The sequence below is a fragment of the Nyctibius grandis genome, chromosome 14 (assembly GCF_013368605.1).
Source record: "Nyctibius grandis isolate bNycGra1 chromosome 14, bNycGra1.pri, whole genome shotgun sequence".
In the NCBI taxonomy this organism is placed as follows: domain Eukaryota; kingdom Metazoa; phylum Chordata; class Aves; order Nyctibiiformes; family Nyctibiidae; genus Nyctibius; species Nyctibius grandis.
The window spans coordinates 2,243,388-2,263,285 of record NC_090671.1 but is presented as its reverse complement, the minus strand read 5'-3'; the positions used below and the strand labels follow the sequence as shown (position 1 = coordinate 2,263,285).

At 55.2% G+C, this 19,898-nt stretch overlaps 1 protein-coding gene across 1 annotated transcript in view; it reads right to left on the bottom strand.

The window, feature by feature from the left end:
- The window catches only part of KSR2 (kinase suppressor of ras 2), an 81,267-nt gene that overhangs the window by 22,374 nt on the left and 38,995 nt on the right, over positions 1 to 19,898 (bottom strand). Inside the window, exons 6-15 of the mRNA XM_068412929.1 lie at positions 19,436 to 19,505; positions 18,278 to 18,361; positions 15,989 to 16,056; positions 15,712 to 15,810; positions 14,449 to 14,567; positions 11,849 to 12,017; positions 9,038 to 9,079; positions 8,603 to 8,669; positions 6,436 to 6,484; positions 5,364 to 5,731 (exon numbers count right to left, since the gene is read on the bottom strand). Coding sequence (XP_068269030.1) covers positions 5,364 to 5,731; positions 6,436 to 6,484; positions 8,603 to 8,669; positions 9,038 to 9,079; positions 11,849 to 12,017; positions 14,449 to 14,567; positions 15,712 to 15,810; positions 15,989 to 16,056; positions 18,278 to 18,361; positions 19,436 to 19,505 — 1,135 coding nt within the window. The remainder of the gene's footprint in view (positions 1 to 5,363; positions 5,732 to 6,435; positions 6,485 to 8,602; positions 8,670 to 9,037; positions 9,080 to 11,848; positions 12,018 to 14,448; positions 14,568 to 15,711; positions 15,811 to 15,988; positions 16,057 to 18,277; positions 18,362 to 19,435; positions 19,506 to 19,898) is intronic.

The following is a 19,898-nucleotide window of genomic DNA, read 5'->3' as shown; positions in this document are numbered from 1 at the left end:
AATGGTTTGGGTTGGAAGGGACCTTTAAAGGCTACCTAGTGACAACCCCCCTGCCATGAGCAGGGTCATCCTCAACTAGATCACATTGCCTAGAGCCCTGTCCAACCTGACCTTCAATGTTTCCATGGATGGGGCATCTACCACCTCTCTGGGCAACCTGTGCCAGTGTTTCACCACCCCCATTGTGACAAAATTCTTCCTTTTGTCCAATCTAAATCTCCCCTCTTTTAGTTTAAAACCATGACCCCTTGTCCTATCCCTACAGGCCCTACTAAAAAGTCTGTCCCCGTCTTCCTTATCAGCCCCCTTGAAGTACTGAAAGGCCACAATAAGGTCTCCCTGGAGCCTTCTCTTCTCCAGGCTGAACAGCCCCAGCTCTCTTAGCCTGTCTCCAGAGCAGAGGGGCTCCAGCCCTCTGAGCATCTTCATGGCCTCCTCTGGACTTGCTCCAACAGCTCCGTGTCCTTCCTGTGCAGAGGACCCCAGAGCTGGACGCAGTACTGCAGGGGGGATCTCATCAGAGCAGAGTAGAGGGGCAGAATCCCCTCCCTCAACCTGCTGGCCACGCTTCCTTGATGCAGCCCAGGATGCGCTTGGGCTGTGAGCCCCCATTGCCGGCTCATGTCCAGCCTTTCACCCACCAGCACCCCCAAGTCCTTCTCGGCAGGGCTGCTCTCAATCCCTTCATCCCCCAGTCTGTAGGATACCTGAGGTTACCCCAACCCAGGTGCAGGACCTTGCACTTGGCCTTGCTGAACCTCATGAGGCTCACACAGGCCCACTTCTGGAGCTTGTCCAGGTCCCTCTGGATGGCACCCTGTCCCTCAGGCGTGTCAACCGCACCACTCAGCTTGGTGTCACCTGCAAACTTGCCGAGATTGGACTCAATCCCACTATGTCCTTGACGAAGATATTAAACAGTTCTGGTCCCAATCACCTGGCCAGACCAATGCTTAACGTATAGAAAATCAGAGCATTAACCCAAAGCATCACGCTGCTGCCTCAGTTTCCCCTGCAATGCCACCAGGCCCTCGCAGCCCTCCCAGCTTTTGCCCGTGGGCCATGGTGTGTGGAGGGGGAGATTTGTTTCTGCTAATGAGACGATGCTTGAATAAAGCAAGCGGGCAGGAAGGAAAATGTAGGGACGCGAAAAAGTAAAAATAAACTCATCTATAAATAACCCCTCTCCGGCAGCGCCGGGCGGCACGGCGTGGTAAAGCCCCTTCCAGGGACAGGCAGCTGCTTCCAGCATGCCGGCAGGAATACGGAGATTTCTGTAACAGCTACAAGAAATTTCTCTTTTTTTCTTGGTGGAAAAAAACCATCCTCGAGTGACCCCCTCTGAGCACCCAGAAGAAATGGGGCCTCTTCCACACACAGCCAGTTCGGCCCCAGGGACATGCGTGGGGAGGAGTGGGAAAGGAAATGCAGAAATCCTGGATTTGTAACTGTAATTAGCCCCATCAGACAGCTGGGACTGATTTTTCCCCCTCTCCAAGCAAAGTCCGGTTTAAAGTTATTCCCATAAACCCACGGGGAGAACTTGTGTTGCTTCAGAAAAATCCTGTTTGAAGAGTGATGCTCTCCCCTGCGTGGGGTCACCAGGCTCCCTCCTCCCCCAGTGCCACATCCTGGACCATTCCCAGTATCCTCCACCACTCCCAGAATCCTCCACCATTCCCAGTCCAGCTCACACCACATCACCCTCTTCCCAGTCTCATTCCCCACAACTCCCAAGCAGCAGCTCCCATTTGTGCCGTGGCAGAAGAGTCCCCAGGGCTGTCGTATCCCTTAGGAAAGACCTGCCTATGCCAAGAAGCAGGAATGAGGAAACATGAATGGGATGGAGACCTCCACATGGTGAGAAGGCTTTTCCCCACAGGAGATCACAGAATCACAGAATCAATCACAGAATCACAGAATCAGTCATGTTCGAAGAGCCCTCTGGGATCATCGAGTCCAACCATTGCACTGACACCACCACGGCAACTAGACCAGGGCACTAAGTGCCATGTCCAGTCTTTTCTTAAACACCTCCAGAGATGGTGACTCCACCACCTCCCTGGGCAGCCCCTTCCAATGGCTAATGACCCTTGCTGAGAAGGAATGCTTCCTAATGTCCAACCTGAACCTCCCCTGGCAAAGCTTGAGGCTGTGTCCTCTTGTCCTATCACTAGTTGCCTGGGAGAAGAGGCCGACTCCCACCCCGCTACAACCTCCCTTCAGGTAGTTGTAGACTGCACTAAGGTCACCTCTGAGCCTCCTCTTCTCCAGGCTAAACACCCCCAGCTCCCTCAGCCGTTCCTCGTAGGTCAGACCCTCCAGACCCTTCACTAGCTTGGTCGCCCTCCTCTGCACTCGCTCCAACACCTCAACATCTTTCTTGAAGTGCAGGGCCCAGAACTGGACACAGGATTCAAGGTGCGGCCTGATCAGAGATGTCCCAAGAAGCCCCCAAAAATGTTCAACCAAGTATAGATTGGACAAGGACTGAAGGCACTAGGGCAAGGGAGCATCCCTGTGCTGCCGCCCTGGGCAATACACGGGATGCTTTGCCCCGAGAGACCCAGAGGTGCCTCCTGGGGAAGCACCAGCAGAACAGAGCCCCACAGGAAGCCTCAAAGGGGAATAAATTGTGTCTGGAAATGACCTCAGGGCTATGGGATTTGCACTCACGCAGTCCTGGGCTTCCTAAAAATTTCCCGAGACCGAGCTCTGAGCCCCTTTCCAGCATCCTCCTCTGTTTACCAGCTTGCTTGTGGCCAGCCCACCACCACCACCGAGCACCCCAGAAATCCCAACAGGAGAAAACCAAATGGGTTCCCAGTTGTATTCGAAAAACCATCATGATTTTGATTCAGCCTTCGAAGAATACAGATAAAAGCGGGTTGTAAGTAAAGGGCAGGCGATGCTCGGAGATGCTGCGAGCTCAGGTTATATTTAGGGCAATCTAATAAAGCCGTACTTTGACCTTAAAAAAAGGGACCAAGCGCAGCTGGGAAGAAAAGCAAGCCGAGCAGCGCGCTTCGCAGACCTCATATTAATGCATCAAGCTACCGCAGCGCACGTATTTATTTTGTCAAAACTGTCAAAAATGGCACCTTTACGGTTTTCTATAAAGAGGCATCAGAATAGAAAACACTTTGTAGCTAAAAAAAAAAAAAAAAAAAAGAAGAATATATTGCCCAGGTTTTGCTATTGAATAGGATTGAAAAGCTGAGCAAATAAAGGCTGCGAAGGGATCGCGGAGCGGGACGGAGAAGGTGCGTTTTCCTTTGGGTAGAGGTAGCGACGGTGCAGCACATGGCCAGGGTTTCTGACGCATCAATCAATACGTGTGTTTGTACACTTGTCAAAAAGCTTTTGGCCTGAAGCTAGCTAATAGACGGAGATCTAAAAGCTGCTGAATTTTCCCAGATGGTTATTTTTGTAGTCCAAAAAAAAGCATATTTTGCAAGTCCCCAGCTGAGGAGAGACAGCTCCTGTTGGGAGTCACAGAATCAATGAGGTTGGAAGAGACCTCTGGGATCATCAAGTCCAACCATTGCCCTGACACCACTATGTCAACTAGACCATGGCACTAAGTGCCATGTCCAGGCTTAAACCCCTCCAGAGATGGTGACTCCACCACCTCCCTGGGCAGCCGTTCCGAGTCACCCTGTTTCTGGAGGATGCAATCCCTGAGCCAAACACAGCCCATGTACCCATCAGGGCAGGCAAGGAGCCACATGGCATTAAGAGCCACAAATTTGGGTTGAAATCCTTCACTGTTGAGTAAAAGGGGGAGTAGAGCAAAGCCCCCAAGCCGGCACCCACAGAGCTGGGACGAGGGAGATGGGAGGTGCCGCTTTCAAGGGGACATTAGGAAGGGATGATGCAATATTTCATCGCTAATGGCTGTTGGAAGCGCTGTCGTTTCAGCATAGACTTTTTGAAACACTGCCAGGAGGAGGCTGGAAATTCAACCTCACCTTGGGGAAACTTCTCCGAGAGAAGGTAACCCTTGGTGGGATGCAAAGCAGCACCGCGTCAAGCCCCGCAGCTGAATACGTGGTCTAGAAGTGAGGGAAATAACTGAATCCTCAGAAATAAATGCATTTCACATGACAACAGCTGCTCTGGGAGCAGCTGCAGCCTCCCCTCCTCGAGGCCAGCGGGGATTTTGTGGTTGCCCACCCATGCAAGGAGTACGGCAGGATGCTCGGTGCTGCCTCTCCCACCAGGCGTGCGGGTACATGGCAATTCCTTGAGACTGAGCAGCTCTGGAGGTGTTTGAGATGGTTTGGGAGACCCCAAATCCCAGCTTGCTCCCCAACCAGCTGCAAGAAGCCCCCTCCAGCAGTGTCACCCCTGCACCCTGCTGCTATGTCCCTGAGCATCACCAGCTCTTCAAGCCACCCATCTCCCTCCTGTAGTCCCATCCCAAACTCATTTTTGGGTGTAATAGAGACAACAGCTTTGGAAAGGGAGCAAACGCTCCAGGAGACCGTGACTTATCTTGCAAGGTTTCCCACCTCCTCGGGAGCGAGGAGACCCTGTGGGCAGGCTCCAGCCCCATGGAGCACCATCTCTCCTTGCAAGCGCCCAGTTTTCCCATGTCCGCTGCCCTTCTGGCCGTTTCACAGACCATTGGACCTAACATTTGCACCCTGCTGAGCCTTCAGACACCCGAGCTGTTTTCACAGCCCTGAATTATTCATGAAACCTGGTGTTCACGCGCGGCCAGATGCTTTATGCAATGGGAGGCTTTTCCATGCTGTGGCAGCACTTGAGCAGGGTCCAGACCCCACCACCCATCCAGGGACCCAACCAGGGCACCATGCAAAAACCCCCACCCAGGACAGAAGGTGCCAATCCCACCATATTACATCCCTCCTGGTTAAAACAAATGATTCTTGTCTCAAGCTCCGCTTCTACAGGAGATAAATCTGCCTGGACTCACTTAGATGGGTTTTCTGTCTGCTTTACAGCATAAATCACAGCAGATGGACAACACAGAATCACAGACTGGTTTGGGTTGGAAGGGACCTCAAAGATCACCTAGTTCCAACCCCCTGCCACAGGCAGGGACACCTTCCACCAGACCAGGTTGCTCCAAGCCCCATCCAACCTGGCCTTGAACACTGCCAGGGAGGGGGCAGCCACAGCTTCTCTGGGCAACCTGGGCCAGGGTCTCACCACCCTCACACCAAAGAATTTCTTCCTCATATCTAATCTCAATCTCCCCTCTTTCAGTTTAAAACCGTTCCCCCTCGTCCTGTCACTCCATGCCCTTGTAAAAAGTAATGGGTAATGTTTGACTTCAGGAAGGTGTTTCAGAAAGAAAAAATGATTCCAGCTGAACACAAGACATTGGAGCTCACCTGGTGATGATGGCAAGGTGGGGAGGGCTCATGCAGGCTCCCATGAAGAGCACCACGTTCTCATGCCGCGTCTGCCGGTACGCCATCACCTCCCTCTTGAAGGCCTTCAGCTGGTCCTCGTTGTCCCGCTCGATGTCGATGAGGCGGATGGCCACCTCGCCGTGCCAGCGCCCGTGAAAGACCTGCCCGAAGCGGCCCTTGCCAATGAGCTCGCCGATCTCGAGCTGCTCGAAGGGGATGTCCCACTCCTGGAGGAAGATGCTGGTCTGGCTGGCCTTGCGGGGGAAGTTGCGTGCGGAGAGGAGCGAGAGGTTCATCTCTTCGAAGTCGTCCTCGGATTCCTGCGCCTCCTCGGTGCCCTCCTCGTTCTGCGGGGGGCGCAAAGGGAGGTGAGCATGATAAAACAGGGGGAAAAACCTGTGGCCAAGGAAGATAATGTGGACAAAACCCCACTAACCCACCTACTGCTCGCTCAGACCTGGAGAAACCAGGCAGGTCCCTTCCAAAGGCAACCGGGCGGCTGCGTTTTGTGCAAAGCCAGCAGAAATAACCCATTTTGCAGGGAGGTGTTTCTTTACCCCAGGGTTAAATACAAGAGAGAGACACTGGGGCATTTAATTCGTCTGAAAGCAGCATCTCATCTTACCCCTGCCCAGCTGTGCTCCACTAATACCTTCTGCTCCCACCCCAGCACCCCCCAGTCTGCACCCCCAGCCCCCCGGGGCATGTCTGGCTTTTCCCTTGGTGCTCTCTATACGCTTCCTACAGGATTTACAATGCCCATTAAAAGCTGCGTCCCCATCCTCATCCCTCACCCCTTCTCCTCCACCACATTTTTAATGCCTCTCGGAAAAGCTCATTGAATTACAAACTTGAGGGCAGACATAAAGCCCATCGGGGTCCCTCTTCATGGGGTGGGCACACGGATGCCTGAGCAGGATCAGGTCTGGCCATTAGTTCAATTATCAGAAATTTCACTGCACAGATGCTAAACTCAGTTGGTTCCTGGGAAATGTGCCCCAAGATATATATAAAATCAAGGCCCGTTAAGCACAGAGCCCAGCCATCTCACCTCCGAGGTGGGCTCCACTTCAATTTGAAGCAACGGGTTTCCTTCCAGGCTGTTAAAAGAATTACTGAATTACTGGTGGGTAAAAACATGGATAGGTGGGGAGCACGCGGGCGTCAAGTCCTGCTTCGTGCAGCATCGCTCTGTGCCGGGGCTAAAGGGATCAGGGAGGAGAATCACAGAATCGTTTTGGTTGGAAAAGACCGTCAAGATTATCAGGTCCAACCGTTGAACCAAGAAGTACCAGGGTCGCTGCTCATTTGGGAGAGCAACCTCTTCCCACCCACCTCCATCCCCGAGGACAGCCCTGGGTGCTCGCACAGGAGCAGGGAGGATAGTGGGGATGAGCAATATTAATTACTGCATTAATTATTATTGGATGTGTGAAGTTCCAGGATGGGTTTGGTGATGGGGGAGCACACGACCAGGTCTCCGTCCAGCAGCCCAAAGTGCACGGTGCAGAGTATACACCAACGCCGTGGGAGGAGTGAGCAGGAGGAGCCCCAAGGCCAGGGCACAGCGGGCACACGTCACCCCGCCCAGCCCAGGCTAAGGGACACATTTACACCCTGTCAAAGCAGCACTGGGGCATGTGCTCGTGGCATTTTGAGGTGCTTTCTAAGATCAGAATCACCTTCCCTATTAATCAACCAAAGCAACAAGCGCGTCTGATTAGCAGCCAGAAGAGAAGAAAATGGGTTTTTCAAGCCTTTTTGAGAAGTGGAGGTGTCAAAGACCCTCCCTGCAGTAAGAGCACCCGAATTTGTCCCCGCAGCAGGGCCGGTTTAGCTTCCCAGCTCCCTGGGCCAGCAGCTCCTCTTTCTCCTCTCTGCTTACACACACCTCCCACCGCCACGTCCATGACCAGGGTCTCGCTGCACCCAACAGTTAAACAGGGAATTAGAGAAATTCTGTGGGGAAGATCAGCTGGAACAACTGATATAAATAATACATAATATTATAAATAATATAAATAATAATATAAATAATATAAATAATATAAATAATAATAATATAATATTATAAATAATATAAATAACAGCATCCCCTCCCAGAGACAGCAAGGATCACGGGAGAGGCACACCACACCCCAAGCCACACGGACATGGTGCTCCTGGGCTTCCTATCCCATTCAGTCACCACTAAAGAGCTCTAAATCCCAGGGCAGACACAGGCACGTGTACAAACGGAGCTGATCCTGGTATCTGAAGCAGCACGGAAAGCCCAGGTAGATGCAGATGGCTCCTGCCACCCATGACGATGCCTGATCCTTACCCCAGGCACGAGCACTTGTCTCCCCCAGTACCCGACTGCACGGAGCAGAGCTGCTGTTTAACCCCACTGAGCCCGGGGTAACCTCAGCGGCTCCCGTGGGTTGATTCCGATGGGGTGAGCAAGAGCAGAATCGCAGATTTTTTGCGTATCGAAAGCTATCTGCTCACAAAAGCCCATAAAAATAAATAAAAGGCTTTGACTTCACCACTTTGCCATCAATTTCCCAGCCACGGGCGGGGACAGCGGCTCCGTCCCTGTCCCTCTCATCGCCTCCCCCAGACAAGGGTGAGATCCGCCGGACCCCCCGGCAGTTGCCGATGCAGTTCGGAGCGCGTGGGCGAGCCGGGGACAAACCACATCTGTCTATCTGTTAAACTCCTGGCTGGTAACATCCTTCCCAAAGGGCATTTATAAAAAGGAGGAGTTGTAACGCGGCTGCGGGACGGTGCTGGGGCTAATTTCAGTGCAAAGTTTGTTGGGCTTGAAAATATTACAGGTGGGGCTGCAAGAACCACCTGTATTAAATCTCAAAGACCTTGGTTTTCTACTTATAATTTAGTAAAACATTAATCCCTTGGGGTTTGGCGTCTGAAATGACTGAAAGTCATTTTTTTTCCTGATGGCAAAGCGCTGGGCGGGTGCACTGCCGTGGGTTATAAATCAGCTCCCTGCCCTCTTCTTTCAACCTTTCTCCTCCTTGAGACACAAGCCAGAGCCGTGAGCTGGGTTAGGGCAGCAGGAGCACCAGGGGTTCACCACAACCATCCACCCCAACCTGCCCTAAAAGGCATCCCTGAGCCCCAAACTGCTCCTGCAGAGCCAGGGGAGCACCCGTGGGTGCCCGGAGGAGGTGGGGTGGGGAGGATGCCCTGTCTGGGGAGGGGGAGGCACTCACATGGGGTTGGAGTTGACAGGGTGGAGGATCACCTGCGGGGCTCGGGTCGGCGTCTCGGGTACCACATCTGGGGAGAAGAGAGTGGAGTGAGAGTGGGCTGGGAGGCACCAGGGGCACCCATAGGACCTAAATCCCGCTGAAAACCTCCCTTCATCCCCAGGTCCAATTTAGTTACACCCTTGGCTACACAGATACATAAAACTTAGGGCCACCCACTCCTGCAGCATCTCGGTACTGCATGGTCCTACCCCAAGAGAAGGTTTTTTTAGGAGAAATCCCACCCCAGCACAACCTCCCTGCCCAAACCCAGGGTTAGGAGAGCCGACTGTGCACCCACCCTGTTAAGGGTGAGGGTGACACAGCCGGACCCTGGTGCTCTCCCCGGGCGATATCTCAGCACCCCGCGTTACAGGGGAGACTTTCGAAGAGACTTACCTGGGAAAATGAACTGCTGCTTGTACTTGTAGTAATGGGAAGCTGGAAAAGAGAAAAGGGGGGTTAAACACCAACCTGAAGAGCCAGACGCTGGAGAGACCCCAACCTGCACCATGAAACACCAGCCCCAGGTCCGGGACCCCTCTGCATGACCCAGCCTCTCCCACCTCCATCACTCCAGACGATGCCACCCACAATGGCACATAGGGTGCCTGGGCCAAAAAAATCAGCCCTCAGCCCTCTAACGATCTGGCTGGACTATAACTTCATTTTCGCCACCATCAGCTACTGCTCTATACCAGTAATTAACATTTGGAGAGCGCTGATGTCATCTGCGAAGTCACCGGTGGGATTTGGGCACCTGGTTGCCAGCAAAAACCCCCAGGGCTGGAGTGCTCGGCTCCCGACCAGCCTTCAGGAACCACTCGGCATCGCAGACACCGAGCGATGGAATTGCAGCTGCTGCCCATTTTTGCCCGATCTGGTCCATCTAACGGAGCTGGTGGCAGCCCCAGGAGCCGCTGCCCAAAGCCAACGCTGCAGAGGGCTCTGGGTGGTGGTACCCTCCGTCGAGCCTCCCTGGTGACCCTCCCTGTCGCCTGCGGGCTGATTTGACTCAGGGCAGGCAGGTCATGGGTATGAAGCAAGGCAGAGCCGCTGAGGCCACCAGAAGTTGGCAACCAGCTCAGAAGGCACCTTCTCCTTGAGCTTCAAGACCCCTAAGACTGTCCCTCAGCTTCTCCTCTCCAGCTTCGAGACCCCGAAGATCGACTTCAGCTCTGCAGTGGGACCTGAGCACCCCTGAGCTGAGATCAAAGGAGACTCAAAGGTAATTCTGGCATTAAAAGGTCACCGTGTTGCAATTTCCAAGCTCAAATCCTAATCCCCAAGAAGACCATCTTGATGAGATGAACCACGGAGAACTTCCTGCGCGGGAAGATGAAAGCACAGTAAGTCCTGCTTTGTGTCAGATCAGCTCCCGTTTGCCACAGGGCTCTGCCCATCACAGGAATTAAAGCAGGGACCAAACCCCTCTCCAAGCTGCCGGGGTCTGATCCTGCCCCGCTCCATCCCTGCCAGCCGGGCAAGCGTGCCAGGGGGTCCCTGCACTGGCCCAGCTGCGGCGGCAGTGACAGAACGTCCGGGTCCCCGTAGGGAGATGCTACTGCCCACTGTGGGGGTTACTTCTGTGGTTTCTGCTTTAAACAACATGAAATCACATCTCAAAAGATCTGCAGGGAGGTCTCTGCTCCAGAAGTGATGCACGATGGGGTCACCAAACGCTGGACCCTCTGTCCCTCCCTCCCAGAGCCAGGCAGGGCCCAGGGTTTGCCCTTGGATGCTCGAAGGCTGTGGCTGGTGAAATCCCGACCTGGGGAGCGGGAGAAGGAACCGAGCCCCTCCTTGAGGGATGGCTCGCGCCTCTCCTTGGGGTGCTCAGTGCTTCCTCACAGCTCCTCCGCTGTCTTCCTCACACCCCTCCAGCGTCCTGCCTGCGCCCCAGGCACTCCAGCAAGTGAGACTTGAGCATGGGTGCAGCCTCTCCAGGAACACGAGGACCTGTGGTGTTTCTTGGTGGTTGGGGTTTTTTTTTCCAGCTTTTGGAAGTGTTTGTTATTGCGGCGATGGATCCTGCCAGTCAAATCCCCCTCGCCTCCCTCCTCCTCCTCTCTAGCTGAAGGCTTGTCAAGATGGAAGGGAGGAATCACCACGGCGCGGCAGGATCAGCAGAGCACGAAGGTGCCGTCTGGTTCCTCCAGAGAAGCAATCCTGACCCTCCTTCCTACCAGAGCAGTTCATTAACCCTGGGGTTTGGGGATGCAGGAGGGACCCCAACGTCCCAGCTGCTGCCCCATCAAAGGCGCTCGAGGCCACAGACCAAACAGGGGTCACTGGCCCAGGGGTAGCCATGAGTGCTCCAGCATCTGAGAGATGGGTCAGGGCCATGGCTCCCCCTCCTCTCCCCTCACCAGGCCCTTTTGGGGAGCTGCTGGAGAGGCAGGTGGGTTGCTGAGGACAGCTGAGCCCCTTCATGCTGCCAGGAGTGATGCTGAGCCACCCCGCTCCAGGTCGGGACCTTCCCTGGAGCAGCAGCACTGTCCCAGGGACATCCCAAAGGCAGCTGTGCTGGGACAGGCTTTGGCATGTCCTCAGGCCAGGAGGAGATTTTTCGGCCATTTGATGTAACTCCTGTGTCCTGCAGCCACCGTGACCAAATTGCCTCTTCCACCATCCCTGAAGAGACTGAACTTCAGGAACAGATGGGTCCCAGGTACCCAGACAAGACTCGGTGGGACAAGCTACATCAGATACACCCAACATCAGCTACTCCCCACCATCACCCCATGCACCCTGCCAACAAGCTTGTTGGAGGCCCGTCACCCCAAAGACCCAGTGAAGTCAACCCGGGTTACCCTTGGAGGGGGGTAAGACCTTGTTTTCCATTTGCTGTGGAGGCAAAGCAGCGGGCACAAGCCACGGAGGAGTCATGCCTGGGAAGGTTTTTGTAGCCCCAAGCGCAGCAGTTTGCCCACAGAGGTTGTGCTGGCTCTATCCTTGGAGATTTGCAAGACCAAACGGGATCAAGCCTTGAGCTCTGACCCTGCTTCAAGCAGGAGGTTTAACTAGAGCCTCCCAAGCTCCCTCCCAACCTGAATTACCCTAAACTCAGCTTTGCTGTTCATTTCTGCTTCCAACTATTCCCCATCCCAGTGTAAGTCCAGGCAGCTGGAGCAGACCCTTACCCCGAGGACACCCCGGGACACAAGCCCCTCTCATTGGGGAGATGTGGAGGTGGGGAGCTCACGGTACCTGGCAAGTTGAACTGCTTCTGCTGGCGCGGGCACTGCGGGGAGGGGTGCAGGGGCGACGGGGGCGTCGCGCTGGGCGGCAGCGGTGGGGCCGGCGAGGAGGGTGTGGAGGAGGTGGTGGAGGAGGGGTTGCTGCTGGAGTCTGGCTGGTAGGGCACTGGGATGTGGTCCTGCGGGACACAGGGAAGGAGAGAAGAAGAGAGGAGCTGGTGAGAGCCTGATGGTGCTACCCCAAGGTGCTCCAGCATAGAGGACCCCGGGTGACAAGCGAAAGCTGCAGAGGTCATCCCAGTCCCCCGTTCCCAGAAGCCCTAGAAAACACCCCGGGCCCCAGCCTGGCCTTTCCCAAAGCCGTTTGTATCCACAGTTTGCACCGAGGCCATTTCACACCAAACATAGGGCTCCTTTGCCTGCCCCTCCATGCTCCGCACCCGTGGCTGAGGGCTCCCCAAACCCCGCTGTCTCTGCAGACCCATGGCCACCAAGACCAGAGTTGGGGGCTGCATCCCTGGGGCTCAGCCCTCAGAGACACCGAAGACCTGGCAGTTTCTCCTGACCCCCTTTTGGGCCAAACCCCCCGTGCCTCGCTCAGAGCAGGGGGGCTGAGCTGAGGCAGAATTGAAAGGATCAGCCAACACATCCCAGGACACCCTTTGCCCTTTGTTGACCCTTCCTGGTCAAGGCAAGGACGGCAGCTTCGCATGCACCTCTCCGGGGCACGCTGTGATGGGTAAGACAAGACCAGCTGGGAGTGAATGGGGAGGAGAACCGGCCTGGATCTCTTAGATGTGAAAAGGAAAATTGAGGCCAGAATTTCCCACCTTGCTCGTGACCTTGCTGCCCAACCTGGAGACACTTAACAGGGTCTGACCTTCAGCAGCGCCGAGCACTTCCACCTCCAGGCAGGCGCAAGATCCCTCCAAGGTCAGAAAATCTGCATGAGCCTCCCCCAGCAGGTAATTGTATCCAAATTAATTAATTTTTAAATGAGCTGGGCTTTCCAGGAAACCCACATACACTTTACACAGACCATCCTGACACGCACGACAATCTCGGCTAGGTAAGTTATTTTTGAAACCAACACTGAAGGCTGCTAACAATAAGATTTTGATGGTACTCACAGAGAACGGGGTTTATTGAAAGAAATGCTTTTAGAAAGGGCCCCTGTTGCACAAAGCACATTTATAGAGGGAACTTTAACCAGAATGAGAGTGCTCAGGTCAAAGCCAAATATATATATATATATATAAAAAAATATGGATAGATGCTGAGGTCCGGGAGGAGCTGGGGGGGTCTTCCAGGCTTTGGGAAGCCAGGGTCTTGATGACCTGTTCCCCATCACACCCAGGATTTCCCTCGCTTCGAGCACTTCCAGCCTGCAGACACCTCACCCTGTGCTACCTCCGGCCGCCCACGAGAAATTTCCCACTGCAGGCAACAGGCTCTAAACGTCACCAGAAATAACCCCGTGGTGGTTTTATTGCTATTAATGCAGGGCAGAAGCGAGCGAGGTGCACTGTGAGGTGTGGGCTGACCAGCTTTGCCAGGGACACAATGAAATTCTGGGCTTGTTTTATTTGTAACAATAAATTTGTTATTTGTGGGTGTCTCAAGTGGTAGCAGATACCTCAAACCACCCCGAATTCAGCTGAGAGCTGGAGACTGAGAGGCCACAACGGAGCAGGACCGGTGGGACACGGGTTATTTTGAAAGTGCTGACCCCATTTTCTTTTTAAAAGATATAACCTCGGTGGACGTAACCCACACGGGGAAACCCAAGGGGCGAGGGGTTCGCAGCTCTGCTCATCCTGCCTCAACACCAAGCTCAACCCTCGCTCCGCTCCTCGAATTAGCACCGGTCCATGGGATTATTGTTTTAATTTAAGCCCCCAAAAGCCGGTTTCTAGGCAGCTCCTACCCATGCGCTGACACCCACATCAGTCCCACAGAGGTGGATGTGCCTGGAGACCCACGGAGACACCTGCAAGGCTTGGTCCTGGTAGATGGCCCATGCTGGGGACAACGCACCGGTCCCCTCCTGGCCCTGACACAAGGTCAGGGCATGGACCCTTTTGCTCTGAAATTCCTTCTTTTAGGAATTACTCTCCGAGCTGTGCTCCCACCCAGCAAACGGGGTTGATGGTCCTAAGGACGTGCCCTGGGAAAGCCAAGGCCAACAGGGTTAGATCTTAGGAAGAAATTCTTTGCTGTGAGGGTGGTGAGACCCTGGCCCAGGTTGCCCAGAGAAGCTGTGGCTGCCCCCTCCCTGGCAGTGTTCAAGGCCAGGTTGGATGGGGCTTGGAGCAGCCTGGTCTGGTGGAAGGTGTCCCTGCCCATGGCAGGGGGGTTGGAACTGGATGGTCTTTAAGGTCCCTTCCAACCCAAACCTTTCTATGATTCTATAGGGTGGCTCAAGCAACCCAACTCAGATGGCATTTGAAAATGCCACCAGCTTTAGCCCCCTTGTCTGCAAGAGCAGCAGCTGCACGTGAAGGACCAGCAGAAGCCGCTGGTATTTCGTCGACGCGGGGACACAGGGATGGTCCCCTCTGGCATGGTGGGGGCACGAAGGTGGTGTTCAGGGCTGGTGGAGCAGCTCACCTTGTTGAGTTTGTTGGTTTTGGGGAGCGTCTGGCTGACGTGCAGGTCCGAATACCTGGGGGGTTTCCTCAAGGGGTTGTTGATATCGCAGGGCACCGACTCTGTCCGGACTAACCTTGCTGGATTAAGAAGGGAGAGAGGGGAAAAGGGGATGGAGAGGAGGGGGAAGAGAGATGGAGAGACATCAAAGCTTCGAAGGAGCACTTGGGGTCACCCTCTTGAATCGCTCTCCAAAGCAATCCCCTGCGGCACCTCCAGCCGCTCGGCTCCTGCCCCAGGACAGCAGCCAGCCCTCGGGCTCCCCCCTGCACCCAGGCTACAGCCAAACCCCCCTGGGATGGGGGGGGCTTAAAGCCCCCCACGGTGGGATGCGAACTGCATCCTTCTCTACCTTCCAAGGGGCTGCAATTCGGGGGGGCTCAGTAGCCACCATGGCCACCGCATGAGGCGGGGGGTCAGCAAGCATCAGGAGGAGGCACTGTCCTCTCCCTCGCTGCAGCTTTTCGGGGCAGGGGGAAGGAGCTCAGAGCACCCCGCAGAGAGATTTTTTTGCAGGGGGGAAGCCAGCCTGCAGCCTGGGGGACTTGGGAACGGGCATTTAACGAGCTTTTTTGGGGGGCTATTTCACTGATGCTGAGGCCACCCCAAAGCCACGCTGCTGCCCAATTTCTGCCCATCTCAGGAGCCCACCTGCCCCCCACAGCATGGGACGCTACTTTCCCAGCCTCCTGGTCAGGATTTGAGCATGGCAGGGGAGACTTCAGCCCCTTCCACCCAAATTTGCTGCAAGCAAGGGCACAGGGGCTGGCGTGGAGGCTGCAAAATTGCCCCCCTCCGAGCCACAGCCTCCCCGCTCGCCTTGCGCAACGCATTTCCCCACGATTAAACCGATGAGCGTGGTTTTTGGTGGTATTTAACACAGAGTAACAGCCTTAAGAACTCAAAATTCAAGGCAACGGCAATTGGAAGCGTTTCCCTTAGGCGGTCGCAGTCCTCTGGCCGTCAGGGAGCACTCGGCCAAAATCTGGAAGAAAAGAGGTGGGAAGCGACGCCCGTCGTCCTGCTGCAAAATTCTCCCTCCTCTGTGGATTTTGGGGGTGGGAGGAGAGTGGGATAAGGCAGCTCTGAAAGCACCACGAGCATCCGCAGGGGCACGGCCGCAGCCCCCGTTGCGGGGAACCCCCCACGCCCCGCCAGCGCCGCGGGAGGTTTCGGGTGCCACGCGTCCGCCCTAAACGAAAGGCTAAAACCTCTTGCACTTACCCCGTGCCGTGGGGAATCTGAAAAGAAAAGGAGGCAGGGGAAGGGTGGGTGGAAGTGGTTTGCAATGCAAATCTGCCTCGCCCCGAACAGTTCGTCTCCCTACAAGCGGAAAAAACGGTCGGGTAAAATTTTCCCAGAGCGCCCAAAGCGGTTCGGGAGCCTCCGTCCCGCCGGCCGCCAGCGAGGGTCGGGCTCCCGAATCGCCCGGGGGGGGCTTTGGAAAGTTTTACCTGGTGGGAACATCCGCGGAGGCAGAAGGGAGAAGAAAGGCCCTTACCTCCGCGGTGGATGATGAGCAGGTGACACGGAGGGGCCTCTTTGGTGCATTTGTTGTGGCACTTGAGCCTGGCAGGGAAGAGAGGAGAAGGCGTGAGGAGCGAAGGGGAAGGGGGACGCGGAGCATCGCGGCTCGGAGCAGGGAGCATCGCTGCACCCGGGGGCTTTCCCCACCCGGGGAGGTGACTTGGGGTGACGCTGAGGTTGTGCACAGCCCTTGGGTGCTCGCTGCCCGCGCGGTCCCAGCGCAAAATCAGCAGCGGTGCGGGATGCACGTCCCAGAGCACCAGGGCTGGTGGGTGGGAGGACGCAGGGGCTGCAAACGAGAGCCAGGGCGGGTGCATCTGACCCGATGGAGCCCCAAACCTGGGGGGCTGCCCGGCTCCCCGCTTTCTCTGCCGGCTGCGGGGGACCAGGCACCCACCTGCCAGCTTGAGGATGCCCAAAATTGTCATTTCTGCCAGATTTGCCTGAATTAAAAGGAGCAGAGACCCGCGGGGGGAAGCTGCTTCCCCCCGACCACCATCCAGCACTAACGCTGCTTTACGCTTAATTAAATTCAGGGGCAGCGGAGGGGAAGGAAGCGGCTGCCTTTGGCTCCCGATGAATCTCTGCCATTGTGCCCTCCCTCTTAGAATCATTACCAGGACATTTAACAAAAATAATGAGAGCATTTAACGGCTAACACTGAATATTCTGCAGAGCTTCGCCTGGTTTCGAGGAGCCTGGGCAGGAATCTACGGAGGGCTTCACCCCTGGGTCATGTGTATAGGCATAAGCAGGCTCCCGTCGTCCCGAAACGGTCCCGTTCGTTATTAATTAGGGATGGAAACAGATCCCCGGCTCATGCTCTGCTGCAACGGCCCCAGCAGAGCAGGGAGAGCCACGGGGGAAAAGGCAAAGAAGAGGAAAACATTTAAAAAAAAAACAAGGGTAAAGGAAGAAAAAAAGACGGCAGCTACAAGTCAATGAGCTGGGTAATGAAAATTCAGGAGCCGTGCGCGTTAGCTTTTATTACAAAGCTGTTCCTAGAGGGAAAGGTAGAGATTAATTCAGTATTCGAGGCTTGGGGGGAATTGGGGGTCTGTGTGTTTGTTTTACCTGCTCATTCCCCTCCTGTTTCTGGGGAAAGCAGCGCCGGGGCTGGGTGGCTACAGCAAAGCTGGTGAACATAAATACTTCCCATTCACCGTAACTTTTAAGAACCAGGGAATTTATTTGCTCTTTTATGAGTGCCTGCAGGCAGCAGGAGCTGCAACATCGCAGGGGCAGGTCCCAGCACCCCAGCCCCAGGCAGGGACTGCAGGCAGCAAAGCCTCCAGTTGCTTGAGCATCGAATGCAATAGGAATCACCACTTCAAAATATATATATTTGATAATATCACTTTCAGAAAACCACCACCAAGTGCAGAGTAACCAGGCATTTCTAGTCTAGGTTTAAATCCCAATTCGCTAACTCATCAGCATTTAATTAACAGCAGCAGCGATCGTTATCACTTGGCAGCTCCCGCTAACTCAGTTACCCGCAGACCATCGGCGCGTCCCAGCGCCCGTCCCTAGAAGAGGCAATCGTGTCTCCAGAAGCAGCTTTGCTAAGTGCTGATGGCCGCACGATACCGCGTGAGAGCTGGGCTACGCCGGATTTAGAGCAGTATAAGCGGCCCCAGCCTCTGCCTCGCTATCTTGCTCCAGCCCTGCCCAGTTTTACGGCTGGCGAGGCCCCTCTCCTTTGCGGTTTGGGGTGGGTTGGCTCCTCAGTGCCACAACATTGCCAGGAAACAGAGGGCCACAAGACTTGTGCTGATGCAAAAAAAAAATAGAAGATACAGCCCAAGGCTGTGGGCAAACCCCTACGTGATGCCTGGAGCCACCCTGCAGGCAGGCGATGCTCTCAGCCCCCGGTGCAGCGCATCCATCCCCCCATCTCCTGCAGATAGTCCCGCACGTAACCCCATAACGTGGGCATCCAAAGCCAGGCCAAGGACAGCAGCGAGTGGGGAGGCTGTCAGGATCTGACTCAGAGCTCTGGTGCGAGCAGAGCCGAGGCCTGGCAGGCAGCAACCTCCCCGAGGACCCCGCTCCCATCCCCAGCAGGCAGGACCTCAGCCCTGGTTTGGGGTGTTCTTCACCCAATTTCATGTCTCATTACAGCTTCCTGCAAGGATGAGCTGGCAAGAGGCTGGTTGGTCTCCCCGTGCCCAAACCCCTGCTCGGCTCCAGCAGCGAAACCCTAATTATCCCCCTCGCGCCGTTAAGGAGCGACACAAACAGCGCCAGCGCCACGACGTACTTGCAGTTTTTGCATTTTAAGCCGAACAACATTCCTTTCCCGCAGACGGTGCAGGTCTGAGACATCCAGTACTTGGTGGAAAACCTGCGGAGAGAAAAACAGAGAGTGGCTGGGGGAAGGAGGTTGTGCCGCCCCATCCATGCTCATGCTGGAACATCCCTGGAGCCGCACTTATCTACCGAGCCCTGATTTATCCTTCCCTTGCTGCCCTCAAACCCTGCTGCAAGCGTCGAGGCATAGAGTCATAGAATCACAGACTGGTTTGGGCTGGAAGGGACCTTAAAGCGCATCTAGTTCCAACGCCCCTGCCACGGGCAGGGACACCTTCCACCAGACCAGGTTGCTCCAAGCCCCATCCAACCTGGCCTTGAACACTGCCAGGGAGGGGGCAGCCACAGCTTCTCTGGGCAGCCTGGGCCAGGGTCTCACCACCCTCACACCAAAGAATTTCTTCCTCATATCGCATCTCAATCTCCCCTCTGTCAGTTTAAAACCATTCCCCCTCATCCTATCACTCCATGCACTTGTCAAAAGTCCCTCTCCCACTTTCCTGTAGCTCCTTCAGGCACTGGAAGGTGCTAGAAGGTCTCCCCGGAGCCTTCTCTTCTCCAGGCTGAACAGCCCCAACGCTCTCAGCCTGTCTCCATAGCTTCATCTTCCTAGGGATGCCAAGGCACAAATCTGAGCCCCCACTTTGGTTACACAGAAGGGCACAGCCTGCTCCAAAGGGGGGTCCAAACCAGCTAGGATGGGCATTAGCCACCAGCTTCCCAGCTTTGCCCACCCCAGAGTCCCCAAACCACCTCCCTGCCCTGGGAATCCAAGTTTCCAGCCCGTCAGAGAAGCGGCTGCCCCACCGAGGCTATTTCTAGTGCTTCTCCTTCTTGCGGTAGATATGGAAGGGCAATAATCCGGAGCTGGGAAATTTGCTGAAGGTTGGTAAGGTCACGGATTATACACAGCTTTTCTTGATAGCAGCTCAAGCCTTATCTAAACCAAATCTGAACTGAAATGGAATTTAAATGGGCTTCAAGGACAGCACAGCCCAGCATGGGAAAGGGAGGGAACGGCCCCGAGCCCCTCGTCGCAGATCGGAGATGGAGAGGGAGATGCTCATCCTCCGGCACTGGGAGGGGGGATTCAGCCGGCGCTTGGTACCTGTGTTTTATCGAGTTTCCTAGATCTCGGCGGGGGATCTGCGGGGACCAGCGAGGCACTGACAGCGTATCTGTGGGGAGAGGAGAGACAGGGAGCACCATCAGGTGGGAATAAAGGCGAGAGCAAAGGTTCAAGCTTTTTTTGGGAGGGGAGCAAAGGACGCACACAAAAAATAGAGTTTGTCTGATATTTCCCCTTACAGACATGCCGCTGGGCTCCCTTTCTGGAAAGCAAGAGGCCTCTGGCTTTGTGCTTGGCTCTGTGGGGAATCGGGGTCTCCTGCCCCCCCATAACAGCCCCCAGCACCCAGTTTGGGCCAGGGAGAGAGGTGGGAGGTGCTGCACCTGCCCGCACACGGAGAGGGACTGCAAAGCTGTCGGGGCCACGTCATGGTGTCCAAACACGAAAGGGAAAACGAAGCTGAAACAGCATTAGTAAGACATCACGTCGTGTGGTTGGGGCT